The 17382-nt window shown below is 45.1% G+C and overlaps 1 protein-coding gene across 1 annotated transcript; it reads right to left on the reverse strand.

Moving 5' to 3' along the window:
* Positions 1-1331: 1331 nt before the first annotated feature.
* On the reverse strand, positions 1332-16293 carry SKA3 (spindle and kinetochore associated complex subunit 3). The gene is made up of 14 exons (XM_083169951.1): positions 16088-16293; positions 15516-15630; positions 14447-14511; positions 11788-11953; positions 10919-11100; positions 10714-10847; positions 10011-10090; positions 7461-7590; positions 6228-6316; positions 5308-5486; positions 3572-3781; positions 2789-2896; positions 2589-2680; positions 1332-1622 (listed from the first exon to the last, which is right to left on the reverse strand). Exons 2-14 carry the CDS (start codon positions 15616-15618, stop codon positions 1616-1618), a joined length of 1545 nt encoding a protein of 514 aa, XP_083026077.1. The 5' UTR covers positions 15619-15630; positions 16088-16293; the 3' UTR covers positions 1332-1615.
* Between the last annotated feature and the right edge of the window lie 1089 nt (positions 16294-17382).

Below are 17382 nucleotides of genomic sequence, written 5' to 3' on the forward strand. Positions count from 1 at the left end.
GGGTGGTATGCCTGGAAATTTCCAGGCATACCACTTTGCATTAGGTGCACGCCAGTGGGGCCTCCAGCGGAGCACCACTGGCGCACTACCTTTAGGGCTCCCCCCGCCCCCCCACATCCCCTCCGCTCCGGCAATTGTACTGGATGGGGATGGTCGGGGGGGGGGGGGGGGGGGGGACGACACAGGAGAGTTCAGGCGCCAGAGTCCTCCCGAGCCACCGGGAAACAACCCGAGCCTGCCGCCTGTGTGATGACTGACAGGCGGCAGGGGAGCTCTCTAGCGCTCGCAGATCTAAGAACACTCTCTGGTGTCTAAGATCTGCGGCGCCCCTGTAAGGGAAGAGGGCGGGCAGCTGGCATCAGCTGTCTCTCTCTATTAACCCCACTTTTAGTGCCTAAGCTTCCCTCCGAAGCATAGACCTAACTACCCTCCCTGCAGTAACTTCCCCTATACAGCCTAAACTCAACCCTCCCCCCTCCCCCCTCCCCCGGCATTGTAAGTGGTTACGAAATTTGTACCAGTGTTGGGATTCCAGACTCGGCATTCCGCCAAAGAAATGTCGGCCCACCACCAGTAATCCGTATAGAAGTTATATTTCTGTTCTATTTACAGACAATGGAGTAGGCCATTTGGTACTTGTGTAATATCTGAGCGCCCGGTTTGTTTGATTGTATGCCTTAACTTAAGGCATACAATCAGATGCGATGGACGCGTTTTTTTTGGAAAAATCGCGTCGATCGCATTGCATGCAACCAAATCGCATGTGATGCGATTTTTCCATTGGATTCAATGTTAAATGCCCCCCAGACCCCATTTTTTATTGTATACCCACCCTGTTCATACCCCCACTATCCAACTGGGCATGGAGTTGATTTTATATAGCGTGGCGAGCGCAGCGAGGGGACGCGGAATACATTTTAAGAAATCCGCGTCCCCTCGCCACGCTTCGGGCTCGGTGGCTCGCTGCGCTATATAAAATCAACTCCATGCCCACTTGAATAGTGGGGGTATGAACAGGGTGGGTATACAAAATGGGGTCTCAGAGACCATTTAACATTGAATACAATGGAAAAATCGAGTCCATCGCATGCGATTTGGTTGCTTGCAATGGACGCGATTTTTCCGACCAGTTATTACACAAGTACCGGCCACTTTCCTTCCTAAACTCAATTATTGGCCAACACTATTGACTAACAGAGTGTGCCAGCTATAGCGTTGGCAGAGAGCGCATCACTACTAATACGTTACCCAGAGACTCATGCACTACAATAGTGACAAACAATAGCAGACAATGGTTAACAATGCAAATATTTATTATATACATATTAGAACTATAAACGGTGTATCAGTAACAAAAGGACGAGTTCAACATCCTTACATTTCCCCCAAACCTAATAGTGTAGTCTTTTTTTTTTTTATCATCACAACATTGCCAGTAATTGTGGGACACCATTAGGGACACTGGCATTACCGAAATACTGTGGATGCAGAGAAAAATGTACAAACCTACAGTATACAACTTCTCCAACCTAAACAAGAGGTCTACCAAATGACTCAGCAGCAGCACATACACTGTAGACAGGCGAACAATCTGTACAATCCAAGGTCTTAGCCATCAGGGTCTGCAAAAAACCAGCACAGTAGCAGTTCGCAAGTAAGTTCACAGCAGTGCAATACAGATCTAAATGCCCCCACACAAAGTTTTCCAAATAGTGCCAAGAACAGGGCTTAAGGCCCCAACACACTAGAACGATTTTTTGGCCAACTGTCCGATTTTCGGCCGGTTTTTACGGATAATCGGCAATAACCAGTCGATTATCGATTAAAACAAAAACCCCGGTCGATTTATCGGACGATCGGTCGGAAATTGGACAAAAAATCGTTCTAGTGTGTGTGGGGGGCCTTAAGCCCTGTTCTTGGCACTATTTGGAAAACTATATGTACAGCTTTTTTAAACCTTCACAGACACTGCGGAACATGCAGAACGGTTAGTGATAGATCACATACACTATCTGCACAAGTGACATCTATAGAAAACACAGCCGTGTAGGTATGGGGTTACCAAGGTCAGTGCTGGAAGGGAACCACGGTAATGATGCAGATTTGCATGGCGCATCTAGTGATTATTTGTACTGTACCATGCATACGCACCATGACAGGGTCTGTGCACAGCTGGTTCATACAGTGGGCATTCCTGGGTGTACACCTTGCAAGTGCACACAAGAGATCGGATTTGTGGGAGTGCTGCAGGTGTGTAAACAGACTTCTGTGCTATAATGAGGAATGAATGTGCGGATGGAGGCTGGTTCCGGATCTCACACCTTGCATAGGGTAGTTGTGTAGGTGCCGATACTAGAATGGCTGCAGTTGGCGATAGAAAGTTACTGCATGGGGCAACTATATGCATGAAGCCATGCGGATACAGTACTTAGTCTGGTTGCATTGTTGTCCCCGCATGTGGCCGGTATGCGCTAGAATTAGGCCCTATGTACAGCAATGCGCCCACTTGCGCTAATTACCAAAACACTTCCATGTCATCCTGAGGGTTTGCCTCAAACTCGCTGGGATATTCATCATAATGGCCTCACCTGTTCTCTTTATTCTCCATGCTTCCTTTCCCAATAGCCGTGCCTTGTGGATTGTCCCATGATGTCTTTGGTTGACAGTACTGAGATAAGAGCTTTAAAAGAACAAGAGGAGATAGGTGTAAGTCCATGCACACATTGTGGAGGCCATGACAGCTCCGGTAATAGCATTAGGTGGCAATTACAGACAGAGCAGGAGACACCTGTGATTTATCCTCGGTCATGCAGGACGTCATCTGCGGGCGGGTGGGTGTCTTCAGCAAGTTCTCATACTCCTTCACCTTGGGGGGAGAGGCCAGCTTCATATTGTACTGCGGAATACAGTAAGAGCCGCATATCACCACAGTATAGGGGTAACACCAGTTCCCTATGCAGAACCGAGGCCATTATTTTATAGAGTGATCAAACTTGGGTTTAGAGAAGTTATGGATTTACATATTTATGGCTACAGACAGATGCTGAGGTTGAGCATAAGGGTCGGCCTTTCCAGGCAAGGATTCTTTAAAAGGTGGTGGTGCAGTCTAGACCAGAGCAAGTGTCTACACATCTCCTCACCCTATACAGTCATCTCATGCAGCATCACCGCTATTGAGCAAGGTTCTACTGTAGGCATTAATATCATGTTCTTAGTAATTCAGTGGTAGATGTATAAAGCAGTGATAAGGGAGAAGTGGCCCATGGCAACCAATCAGCATTAAAGTAACATCTATAATTTGCATAATATTAAATTACACAAAGCAGCTGATTGGTTGTCATGGGCCACTTCTCCTCTGGCTCACTTCTCCCTTATTACTAGAACATACATCTACCCCTCAATTACATTTGATAAGCGCATACAATGGAATGAGCCAGCTTCACTTTGATCTGTTGATGAGTGAAGGATTGTCCTGTACATTAGACTACAGACATATCTAATGTGTTACCAGAATCTCCTATTCAGTAATTACGACACTGCTTAACATTTAGTCCTGAATTGATGGGGATACCTTAAACAGGTCTTCGGTCAGAGATGTGGTCATTTCAGGGCGAGGCGGAGTGCTGATGCCGAAATCCCACATCTTGGGCAGAGGGGCAGCTTTAGGAGGGCTCCCATAGTGTGTTTCCAATGTTAGACCCAGCTGGGCATCCTCCTCCATGTACAGATTATGGGACAGCTCCGGTCTAGGTAGAGGTTCCGTGATGTCCAGTGATCTGGTCTGATGAAAGAGAGACACCTGGCATGGGGCTCTATGACATCTCACTATAGTTAGTGGTATTCTGTAGAACTCTGGTACTACATACTGTTACATAGAACACTATATTTCAGAAGGAAGACCTTGTTTAACACGTGCAAACTGGCAAGTGATATGTGCCTGAGCCTATACATGCCTATAAAAAAGTGTGGCCGGTCATGAAACAGGCATAACATGGGAAATCTGCTGAGTGATGGATAGAAATAATCATTATTATGTTAATTATTTTTAACATTCCCCTGTTTCAGTGCAGCTCTATGAAGAGACAATGCAGAGGTAATACTGCAGGTTATGTGCACAGATTGTAACAGTAAACTACAACTTTAATAGTCCCCTGCAAACAAGCTTCCAATAGCAGCACTGACCACTAGCCAGGTTCTCCCACCCAAAGTACCTGTGGCCTGGCTGTAGCAGTGACTAAATCATGCAGAGGAGGGGACACAACATGTGTGCATCAGACAGTAACACCAGTCCATTGGAGTATGTGTAACATAGCCGTATGCCACCGTATCAGACACTGCCGCATCGCTTACACTAAAGCTCACAGGAACGTTGTTAAATCAGCAACTGCGAGTGTGTGTTGGAGCCAAACAGATTTAGGAGGAAGCCACATGTTTGAAAGTCATCTTATCCTTTAAGTCAGGGCTGGGCAACACCGGCCCTCCAGATGTTAATGAACTACACATCCCAGGATGCTTTGCATTAGTTTTGCTATGTGGCCATGCTGAAACTGATGCAAGGCATGCTGGGATGTGTAGTTCATCAACATCTGGAGGGCCGGTGTTGCCCAGCCCTGCTTTAAGTTGTAGACTTTTGTTCAGTATCAACTGGCAGGATTACTTCTCTCATTGCGGATAACAAAGAAGTGCAGCAAGTTGCATATGGAAGTCAGGAAGTTACCACAGTTTATATATCCTTAGTCATGTGACAAATCACGGCTTTGGTTTGTGTTCCGGCATAACTGAACCATTGTGCAAAACACTGAACCAAATCCAACAACAGATGGGGTGAAATTGAATAGGATGAGAGATTCAGAAAGTGAGAGATTTGGTAAGACATCTCCAGTTTTTTTTAAAGCGGCAATCATTTACGCTTCAAAATCAAATTGGTTTTGCAGTGTAAATGATTGCCGCTTTAAAAAAAAACAAAAAACTGGAGATGTCTTACCAGATCTCTCACTTTCTGATCTTCTTGCTAGATAAGGGAATGGCTGTCTGTCTCAGGTGTGTGGTGCGGTGTACCATTTGTATGTGTGCCCATTGAAAATGATAGGAGTTCAACATGTGGCCTTCCAGCTGCTGTGGAACTACACATGTCAGCATGTCCTGCTAATGTTTTTATGATTAGGGAATGCTAAAACTAAAAGGGCATGCTGAGATTTGTAGTTCTACAACAGCTGCAGAACCGGGCACATGTTGGACACCCCTGGTAAAGGTTTGTAGATCCTCAGAAGGGCACAAGCCCGGTGACATTGGTGTGTAGTCACTTACTGTAGTATCACTGTTAAGCCAGTTGGTCTCAAAGCTTGGCACAGGTGGAGTGTCCAGACGTTCCACCGCCGCTTTACTCTCCGAGGGTCTTTCTGACCGGAAGCTAATGTCTTTCTTATGAACCTTCAGCCCAGGTGTGCAGAACGTGGGGGGGTGAGGAGAGTCCACCATTTCTCTATCTACACAACAAACACTTCCATTATGTACCAACAAACAAATACAGTAAATTACGCCATGTTTAGTTTTGGGCTTCTACAAATAAAAAAAAACATGTTCATACCAGACCCCAACCACTTGCCCGGTATTTGAGCAGCTGCCATTTTATACTGATTCTAACAATCGTTTCAGGAAGACTTTTTAGGTGCCTGAAAGGGAGGGGTTATTCTTATAGAGAACGTTTCCCCCAGCACCCACAGTAGTATCAGCAATAAGACCTGGACAGTTATGGTTATGTCATCAGGCCTCTTTGCAAATATATATAGAACTAAGAATATTCAAATTGCTGCTATTATTCGGTGTGCTGACAGGAGGAAATTAAAAAATAAATTATATTATAAATCTATCCATCTTTGGCACTCACCATTACTAGATTTGCGGTGCCTTTTGGTTTGTAACCACATTGTTTAAATATAGGGGCTCTACACTCACTATATTAACAATCATAAATGGTGGAGATTTAGTTCATGTATCGATCAATGCATTTAAGCCTGCAGCCCCCTTCACAGGACCCCACTTTTCTGTATATAAATAAATATAATAATATACATAAACACACATAATTTTATATATTCACATAAAAGCACCAGGATGTAGCCCCCCCCCCCCCCCCCCCTTTTCATTACAGGATGGCTTACAACGTCCAATATACCCAAGGTCCATCCCAGGCTGTGAATATTACTGGGGACAGTGCTGCTACTTACCACCTCTCAGGGACTGGTACGCAGGTAGAGTAAAGTGACTTTTCATGTCCGCTGAAGAGCTGGCTACAGTGGCAGCATTTTCCGACGCACTGAGATATCCAATAACAGAGGGGAAAGTATGTATATTTATGGGATACAAACCAAATATATCTTACATAAAGAGCACAGCAAGAGACAGAGAACTCTGACCAAGGTTGGAGTGCTGGAACTTATGACCCTTTCACACCACAGGAAAACCCGGGTTTTTCAGCAAAATCCTGGGTTGAAAAGCTTTAACCTGGGAATTTGCTTCTGGTGTGAATTGGGGTCAGGTTTCATCTGGCAAAAAAACGTCAATCAAAAATGCCTGGTAATTACAGTGTGGCCGGTGTGAAAGGGGTATTACATTCACCAACTTTAGACCCAGAACGGATAAAATTATAGATGCCGCTGTGTAAAGTCCACTTTATTATTTTTAAATAAACAGAAGTCAGCTGTATACTGGTAGCAAATAACCGGCATATAAGATAATGTACTGGTAGTACATTACTACACCTAGTACAGCTGGACAAATAAAACAGACTAAAAAAAAAAGGGGGGGGGGGGGGGGGGGAATAGAAGGGAGAGGGGCAATCTCACAATAGGGAGTCACTTCTGTTAAGCCTGGGCCCGGCTCAATGGGGAAGATCAGGTTGGAGAGGCACCAGACCAATACACTAATGTATTACAAGTATAAGCAGGTGCTGTCCATCCTCATAGCCCAACTGACCCTGTTCCCCAGTGAGCCCGGGTCTGGCAGAGTGATCGCTTACAATTATCTACAAGTAGCAGAATGTGGTTATCTAGTCCCAGATTTGAGGTCGTGGTAATGGACCCCATGGCCTCGCTCTCAACAAGATGGCTCTTCAATCTTAAGAGCTGCCTCGTTCAGAAGAATCTCCCTGATTATTCAGACTGCTTGGATCATTTGCTGAGAGATCAGAGAAGTCATCAGCCTAATTGTCAGCAACATGGAGTCACAACCTACTTTGAGGTCAGGACCTGCCGTTGAAAGCCACTGTATTACAGTATTCGGAACAGATGTATGAAGCAGTGATAGGGGAGAAGTGACCCATGGCAACCAATCAGCTGCTATCTCTCTCTCTCTCTAGCAGCTGATTGGTTGCCATGGGTCACTTCTCCCCTATCACTGCTTCATACATCTGCCCCAGGAGTCTTCCAAAGGCAACCATTAAGTCCAGTGCAAAGTCTTACCCTGCCGCGTTGTCATGGTGATTTGCATCACCGTCCTCATCCTTCAGACTGCAACCCGTTTCTTTCTTATGCACTTTCAGTCCCGGAGTGTAGAACACTGGCGGCAATGGGGAGTCCGCACTGGTGAAATCTATTATTCATAAGAAATGTCAAGCTTAGAATGCTAGAGACCATCAAACAAACAGGGGGTCAATCCAATGATACATCCGTGTGATCATTCTGGCAGCCGCTGCACTTTACAGCTGCCTGATCACGCACAAAAGTGCTGCCTGTCTCAGAGGGCTCTAAGCAATGGGGTGTAAATTTGGGCTGATAAGAGTTTGGATGCCAAAGGCACATTTCACCCTGCGTGTATAATTGGATTCACCCCACAGTGAGATAAAACAATATGCACAGATTCTCCTACTGCTGAACAAATCTATAAAGTGTAAACTGGAGCATATTAGAACATATATGTCAATGAATGTGTAAAGGCCTCCAATCAGTGAGCTCCGTGCTCATAAAGCATAAAATGTATAATACAGCAGAAACCAAAATCATCATGGACAGGAGAAAAAAATAAAATAATTAAATATTATTATTATTAGCTAAGCAAACCACTTTCTGGGCAAGATTATTGCCTTATTAAATTAGCCAATAAAATAGTCTTATTGGAAAAGCAAAAAAGAAATAAAAAAACGGTCTTTACGGTTGGGACACAGCACAGTCCTGCCATAGATTGCCTTCTCAGAAGAAAATCTGTATACAACAACATTCTATACATAAGTGCAATGAGTACCATTTGCCTGCTCTGCCCAACTGTTTAGCTGGAACCCCAACGTTTCAAGGTCTAGAGTCAGAGTGCAGTGATCCTAAACGGAAGGGACTTTCCAGGCCCTTTGAGCCCAGTCCTTGGAAGGAAATGTGGATCGCAGTAGTCCTCTGAAGTATGACTCATCATGGAAAGGAACATTGGGAGACAATTCCAACAACATGGAATCTAAACATAAGGCTACAGTCAAGGGGAAAGCTTTCACACCTTTAACGAAACTTCTAAATAGAATTCAAAAGGAGCCCAAATTGCGGAGATGAGACCAGATGATGAGATGGAAGAAGAATAGGAGACACCCCTTGTAGGAAGATTTTCAGGGACTTCTGGAAGAGCATCACAGTGCAGAAACAGGAGAATCAGCACTTTGTCAAGGTCATCTATTGCCAAATCTTTATGATATTTATCATTTAGGAAGTGGTGATAGACACCACCAGATGAAGATCACAGATGCTCCATGGTTAGCACTAGTATCTCCCTGGCAACAGGGTCAGGATGTCCCTCTCTGACATTCCTTCCATCTGTACAAGACTATCTATGGTCACTGAGGCCAGGTTCCTGAGGTCCAGATGACTGAAGGACCATGGGAAAGCTGACCCAGCTGAAGGGGCAGCCAACGTGTGCTCAGTCCAAAGAGCTCAGGGACCATCGTCGTCATCATCCAGAGTAAGGAAACAAAAAAAAAAAGGGGAAGTCCGCCACTGCATCCACCAGTTTCTACTCACTAATGAAATCTGCCTCCCAGTTCCAAGTTGGAAAATACATACTGTTGATATGGGTATTCTCTGCCTACTACAGGACCCACTTTGTTTCTACAATGGACAGGGGGCCGTGGGTACCTGCTGGATTAGTGGACACTGTATAACCTCACATGCTGCGTTTCAGCCATAAGTCGGCGAGACAACTCTCAGGGGACAGATTCAATTTTCGAGTTATTGCGGCATCAGGAGATAATTCTTTGTCCCAAGTCATGCAAACATCTAGCTGTACACTGCCAAGAGAGACTACACAAACTACCCATTGTACCAAGCTTCTTGGTGGGGGAAATGGTCTGGCCTGAGCCTGCAGTGTATGTTGCTTGACACGATTGGGGGGTCTCTCTGCCCCATGACTAAAGAAAGATGACGTTACTGATATTGCATTCCTTCACATGTCCAAATTTGACCAAGCCACTTGAAGACCATTATGTGGGCAGTCTCCATGTAACTTGCTCTCTACACAATAACGTAGGTACAAGGTCACGGGCACCATAGTAGCAGGGTTATCCCTAAATAACAGGCCGGGCAGATGCTCATCCTATTTAGTCTTTGGGAAGCAGCGTTTATAAAAATAATGTTGTTGTTACACAAGACACAAAGATGTGAGGTCTCTACAACGGCGGTTCTCTGCTTCAGCACTCAAAGCAAGACATGTTTTCAGGATTTCTATCCTGCAGAAACAGGTGGGATAATTACCAACATAGAAAAATGTGTATAATTTAGTCATTCAGAAAACATGACCTGTTGGGGTAATGAGGACTGAGGTGGAGAACCGCTGCTTTACAGATATAAAAGGGAACCAAGAGACTTACAGAAACTGCTGTGAACGCAACCACAATTCCTGCGTTACTCTAACCCCCCCAGAAAAACAAACCCATACAAAACCACAATATCACAACTTCAGCGCCTTGTATGTTACTTCAGTCATTCCGTGCAGTTCATTTCTAGGATTAATAGCAATCATATCAACATGTTGCAACCCACCATTCCTGTACGTCAAGTGTGCAGGTGTAGCTAGAATGTTTTTCTGGCTTCCCAAGGTTTCCGTAGATTTCCCAGGACCACTTTGAAGAAAGGAGAATAAGCAAAACCATTTAGTTCAAACTATTCCATTTACTAACTAAAAAGAGCCTTTAGAATGGTCACAATGACAGTAGCAGTAATATGATGCATGTGGTGCAGAGACTATTATAGAACATCTCCCCCATCAGCTCTCCTGCTGCTGCTGCAGACCGGCACGGCAGTGTTGTATCTTCTGCGCACATTAATACAGCCCAAACTAGAGGCCTCACTGTAGGGCGCACAGCCTTTCCAAATTCCATACGGATAGCGTTATGCTCATTTAGATCATGTACTAAGAATACAGGCAGTACTATTCGGCAACCACGTCCAAACACAAATGAAGATCTCACAATGGCGGAGATGTAGATCTGTACAGAGCTGCAATTTATGCAAATGAAGGGGAGGAGCGAGAGAGATATTTCATACGGTAACAGACCACATCAATCAATTCAGTTTACAATAAGTGTTTTTCTATGTTAATAGATGTAAGCCATTGTCTGTTCCTTTAATGCTGAAGTTATGTTTAAAAAGCAGATTACATTTCCCATAGCACCCGCCTTATGCATACAACAATCACAGCCTTATATATTAGGGGAGCGATTGATCAGGTACCGGCACCACTTACCTTCCCTTTTTCTTGTTTAGAAGTGCTATTGTGTAGTCATCGTTCAGATTTGTGCCACCGTCACTGATCCCAAAGTGCTGGATGTGTGAGAAGTCGGCCTCCATGGTCAGGGCACACTTTGGGGTCTTTGCTACCTGTACAGAGCAGATCTCTTTACAGCAAGGCTCAGGCTTTTCTTCCAGTGCGCTGCGGACATGTACTGTACCTTATTGCTCTGCAGCTCCCAAAATGAAGGCTGCTGGTAGTGAGACAGGCCGAAGTCTGCGAGCTGGGGGACCCGCATTACATCAAGGGCTGGCGGGGGAGGCGGAGCTTGTGGATCTGGATTGTGGCAAATCTCATTGGCAGACTCAGAATTCACAGGTTCGTCTGCCATCTCCTCATTATCTGCAAAATAATAAAAAATTGGTGCAAAGTACTGAAGACCTGAAGTGGATATAAACAACTGTTCCAGTGTTATAATCTGGATTACATGAGATTTACATTTGCCCTAAACTCCAAGTACGCGAACATGAAGCTGAAGATGCGCCCACGTGAACAGACTTTGTCATCTGGCTGGTCTGCGGCGTGACGTACCAGGTCTAGTTTGCTGGTGGGACAAGCGGCACAAGTCTGATGGTTTGACAATTATGCTGAACAACTGGATCACATAGGCACCAAATATTGCAGATGACCTGTGATCACTATAGGTTACGGACCCATTGGATTACTACACAACGCCCCATAAAATGGCAATCATTTAGCTATATCTGCCATACACCTCACTGGACAAAAAGAAACGGGTGGCAGATGACTCACCGACAGTCAGGATCCCGACGGCGAACTCCTGACTGTTCAACTGCCGGACAGTTGTTATCCCGACCAACAGGGATTATTTTCCCTCATGGGGTTCTACACCCCCCATAGAGGGAGAATGGAACCTGTAGCAAGGAATGAGAGCCACCGAGCCCGCCACAGGCTTTTTTGCGCCCCCTGTCGGCATACCAGCGGTCGGAATTCCGATGTTGGTATACCGACAATCGGGATCCCAAATAAACCCCTTTTCTTAAACAAAAATAAACTGTAGGTAATCACCTGATGCGTCACCATCAAGCGGCTTATAGCCATACTTCTGGAAGGTGTCTTTGACCTGCTGGAGGTCTGAGGCGTTCCTCTGCTGCAGCACTTTGCACATCTTCATGAAAGACGTCACTTCTTGGCCTTTCCAGCGGGTTTTATCAATCGTGCCTTGCATGTCAGTCTGTAAGGAATGGGCGATGTGTATAAGATTACAGAATAAAGATGGCAATACAAGAGTGCAAGTCTACTCCAGAGGCAGAGGCATTTTTGTGTCTTGTATCCTATCTCACAATGACACTGTAACCGTAGAGCAGTCAGAATGTTGAGAGCGTAGTGAGGTCACAGCGCCATGTCTGCGCCTACACACTATCAATGCCATAGTGCACAGCTTCCCGAACTCCACCATTACAGTCCCAGTCGTTAAGATATGGAGTCCGGAGGGTTCAGTTAAATTTGCTGAGGTACGAATTAAGTCATGTGTACTCAAGCAGGGATATTCTTAAAACCTGGACTGTAATGGCAGAGTTTGCGATACTGTACATGTACGCTATCATATGTAAGTGCAAATACACACAGTGTTTACAAGTATAATGTATAAAAAAAAGCTAAAAGATACTTTCAGGTGATATCGCATACAATGTAAAAAACATAGTTTTTATATAAAAAAGATGAAAGTAGCGGGATACAATAAACAAAGTATCATGTTTAGCTCATGTCAAATATATATATAAAAAAAAGTAGGGCAATTCAGAAAAAGCATGAGGCAGTCTCCCTTAAGTCCTATAGAAAATGTCTCAACACCTGCATTTGTGCTGGTTGTAATTTGTAAGGATGAACTGAGAAACTATTATGCAAATAGGTTTTCTTCCACATTAAGGAAATGTGTGGTAATGGATTCTGAGACAGCCCCTAATAGGACATGTGTCCACTTTCACTTCGCACAAATAGATGGGATTGTTGCCGGGTTGATGTGTGGTGTGAAAGGGCCTTCTGAAAATACCAGGGTCAAGCAACCAGACATTCTGACCGAGGTTAAAAGAGGGGTTAACCCTTTGAGTGGTATGCCCGTAAATTTTCCAGGCTGCGCTGACCCCCCAATTGGTCGCACCCTTCTCCCCTACGGCTATCGTATGACGGGCCCTGCTCGGGAAAGTTTCAGCTGCTCCAGAGTTCGGGCGCCGAGTCACCCCAAGCATCCCCAAGCCTGCCACCTGGTCACTGCTGTGAATGGCGGTGGGGGCAGCGGCATGGGAACTCTGGCGTACAATTACTGGAGGGGCAGGAAAAACCTGCCCTGGTAGGTATGTCCTGCCCCAGAAAAAACACCACTCATGGGGTTAATTCTGGGTTGCTGTGCAGTTTGAATGGGTAACCTGGGTTGAGAGACGCGGGTGCAATGGACACTATAGGGAGGAAGGAGCAGCAGCAGCTCCATGCGCTGTCTCCTCCCTTGTCCCGCCGCTGCCCTCTGATGATGTCAGCTACCCGGATCAGACCAGTGTCCAAATCCCAGGTGCGGCCAGCATTTGCGATGTGGAAGGGGTTTATGATAACGATAGCCGACATTGGGTTTATTCTGTGGCAGAATTATTGGAGGGAACAAAATAATACACTATACGGACTCAGATAATAAACATCAGCAGTGGGTGGTTGCCCCTTCCTGATCTTCTATAGCCTGCATGTCGAATCTATGGCCCTTTAGCTGTTGTGAAACTACACATCCCAGCTTGCCTTGCCATATGTTTAGCCTTCTCTAATAGCAAAAATGTGGCAAGGCATGCTGGAACTTGTAGTTTCAGAACAGCTGGAGGGCTGTAGTTTGGACATGCCTGTTCTATAGGAGCCTGCTAAATATTCACAAGCGGTCTAGATCAGGGAACTTTTTACCTTTCACCCCAAATATATTTAGATACGCCAATATGTTACCCCCTTGACTTGAAAGGAAGGAAATTATTATTAATTATCACAGCAAAATGAATATAGTTTGTATTTACACATACATTTTATTGTACATACATTTAATATAGCTCAGGATTGCAGGCGGAGCGGGAAGTGGATCAGGAGCCAAATACGCAACGCCAGTAATAATGAAATGGAGCCGAAGAGTCTGATGCCAGTGTCTCCTAGTGCAACTGTGCATGTGCCGGGTCACTGCTTATGTGGGCGCGGCCGTGTCCTGGCGCACACTGCACGCCAGAGCTGCCGAGCTTCCTGGGGTAATGGACAGTTGTGCTGCAGAGACACAGCCGGGCATGCATATAGATTCATATGCACGCCCGGCTGTGTCTCGGCAGCGTGACCATCCATTACCCCCAGGAATTTAATTTTTACCCCCATTTGGGGTAATTTACCTCAGGTCCCCGACCACTGGTCTAGATGTACCAAGCAGTGCTATGTACAGCAGAGTTATCTGGGTGATGCACATTTTCTAATATATAAAAAAAAAGGAAGGAAACAATCCTTTAACCAGACCAAGTAATAGCATGGCATTTTAGTTCAAGATTTTGAACACATTGTAAAACATCTCCTTCAGTGCAAACAGCAGCATATAAAAAGACAACTTATTGGGCAAGAAATTATTGCAAAAGTGAACATGGGATAACAGTAGTAACATAGCTCTGGCCTAAGGTTTCTGCTGTGCATATAATGCAAGTTGTCAGTCACGTCACCTCACCTTCAACCCCATCATCTCGGTACGCAGATCATGCAGCATTCTCAATGGAGATTCATCTTCATATTCTGTCAGAGGAATGTGAGAATTGTGGTAACAAACATCATCAATACATGTAGTATCCTTCAATAAAATGTAAGTGGATAATAAGACGCTGCCAAAAGGAGAAAAGACTTCAGGGTAATTCAATGTACATGGCAGTTCCTTGAGTCAATGCCTTAATGCAGGTATGGCCAAACTATGGCCCTCCAGCTGTTGTGAAACTACAAGTCCCATCATGCCATGCTACAGTTTTGCTATCAGGGGATGCTAAAACTATGGCAAGGCATGCTGGGATGTGTAGTTTCCCCAACAGCTGGAGGGCCACAGTTTGGCCACGCGTGCCTTAATGTGTGTACACCCCATTTACATAGCCAATGGTTTATGAAGGCGACTCCAACATCTGCCATGTAATTACTGTTGGTGTGTTTGCAGGTGTGTAGTAAGGCCTTTCATGCTTGTCAGAAATTAATCAAGTACAGGGTACTCACAAGGTAAAGGCGCTAATTACAGCAGTGTACCCTTATAAATGGTTATCGACTATCTACTACAGATGGTGCTCATTTACTATAGGAATGCATATACAATACAATATGGGCAGGAACTACCACCCTGGATCGCATTGCAATATGCAATTCTGCCAGATGCAGAGGTCCGAATGGAGCCTGTCCCTGCAATCTGCTCAGCGGGGCACCAGCGAGTCTGCACATGCACAGTCAGTGCTGACCCCATTGAACGCACTGCCCCGCTGGCAGTGCAGTAAGTAGCCTAAGAATGGCAGTATCTGATGCAATGCTGCCCGATATTGGTACATTGGGCAGCATCGCCCATAGAAGGCTGCGGACGGGACAGGAGGGATTGCAGCAGGTATTGGAAATCCCTGCTCCTTCTACATACTGTACATGCCAGTGATACTTCATATTTGCAGCTTACCCAAAATATCAGGAAATATTAAATTATAAAATGGGCCCCCCATGTCTGCTAAATCCACCCTACTGCACCCCAATCTCAGCACCGCACTGTATAACCTTACCGTTCTCTTCTTGGGAGAACACTTGCTCAATATGAGCGGTCTCCTTCTCCAAAGTAATTGCCAAAGACCTCAAGTTGCTGAAGAAGTTCCCGATCACAGACATGGCTGCAACAAGCTGCAGATGAGAAGTTATTTTACATTATTGACATAGCTTTAGCATACCCTCCAACATGACCCATTCCATTCGGTACACAATGCTCTGTTCCTGGACGTCCCTGGTAATGTATTAATTGCCATCACCTGTGTTGAAACACCCTTCTCTTCAATTACCTAGTTCCACACAGGTGCTGGCAATCATACATTACCAGGGATGTCCAGGAACAGAGCATTGTGTACCGAATGGAATGGGTCATGCTGGAGGGTATGCTTAGGCGGAGTATGGTATGAAACCTTCTAAGGAGGACTGGTGGAGAAGTTTTCCGTCAGCCAATCAGCATCTGCCTACAATTTCATAGAATGTACTAAACAAGTAATAGAAGTTGATTGGTTACTCCAGACTCGATCATGTTACCAGTACCAGATTGCTATGTTCGATCCCTACTAAATTAGGGATCAGCTCTCAGACCACAGACCTGTCAGTAAGTGTCTACCAGGCAGCCCAGTAAACCAGCTAGACAGTTGCGCTGCCCCCAGCACTGCAGTGGTGGCTGTCGGGAGTCTTCCAGTGACGTAGAGTGGCCCGGACGCCCTGGTGTTCCACTTCTCTCTCTCCGTTCTGCCAGTGCCCGGCTTCAGCTGTCGCTACCGCCAATAGTTTGAATGCTTTTTTTTTTCTCTTCCTTTCGTACGCCAAAACTTTATTAACTATGTTGTGAGCAAGACACAACCTCCAAGCTGAGCACTGATTCGGCGTCACAAGGCTGCCATCTTGTGGTTGGCTCCAGTAATTCTTTATTTCGCTGTCCGGACTGTTATCGAGGCTTAAGCTTCGTGTACCTTAGGTACGCAAGCCTCATCCCCAATAAATGCCATCATAATGGGCTAATTGGGTAGCATTTTTCCGTAGTAATTTACCACAAACGTTTGGATACCACTATATTTGTTTATTATTATTATTATTATTAATGATGATAATAATAATAATAATAAAATTAATTAATTATCATTATATGTTGATTTTAAAGTTAGGAGGTATGGGAATGGGTCATATTGGATTTCATGAGACCATACCAGATTATAATACAGGAAGTATGTACCCCTGAACAGGGGGAGTATTCAATATGCAGCTGCTCTACAGACAAACAGAAACTTGGAGTTTGCATAGGGTTGGCCATCGACCATCGATGATTTGAAATCATCGAAGGTTTATGACCGATGTTTAATACTTTTCTCCATCGATGTGGGAGAACCAGATGGTTTCCCTACATCGATGGCAAAGGAGAACCAAAGTATCTTTTTTTTCCCTTTAAGATGCTGGAACACGGAACATAGCTCTGCCCCTGACACCCGGAAGCCCCGTCCCCGAGTTATGATAGGCCCACTGGCCATTCAGTAAAAAATAATGAATGACCGACGATAGCTAAAACTATCGATGGTTATCCATCAAATAGTTTAATACTATCGATGGCTGGTTGCACAATCTCCATCGATTGAAACCATTGATGGCGACTTCAACAATAGTTTACAATAGGATGTGGTGGGCAAATGCACATCACGTCACCAAGTGGGCATGTCACACTCTGCTAATGGGCAAATTCCCAGATTGAGCAATTATCGATGACTGCGCATGCATACAGATCCTAGCATGCAAGCGTGAGCCAGAATAGCAACAGAAAATGTGTGGCTTGTAAAGGTAAAGAGGCCGTAGTAGACTGACTGACAGGAAGACAGGTTTTGGGATGGAAACTGCCCATTTTCTGTGTCAGAA

This window comes from Crinia signifera, chromosome 2 (assembly GCF_055691185.1).
Source record: "Crinia signifera chromosome 2, ASM5569118v1, whole genome shotgun sequence".
Classification (NCBI taxonomy): domain Eukaryota; kingdom Metazoa; phylum Chordata; class Amphibia; order Anura; family Myobatrachidae; genus Crinia; species Crinia signifera.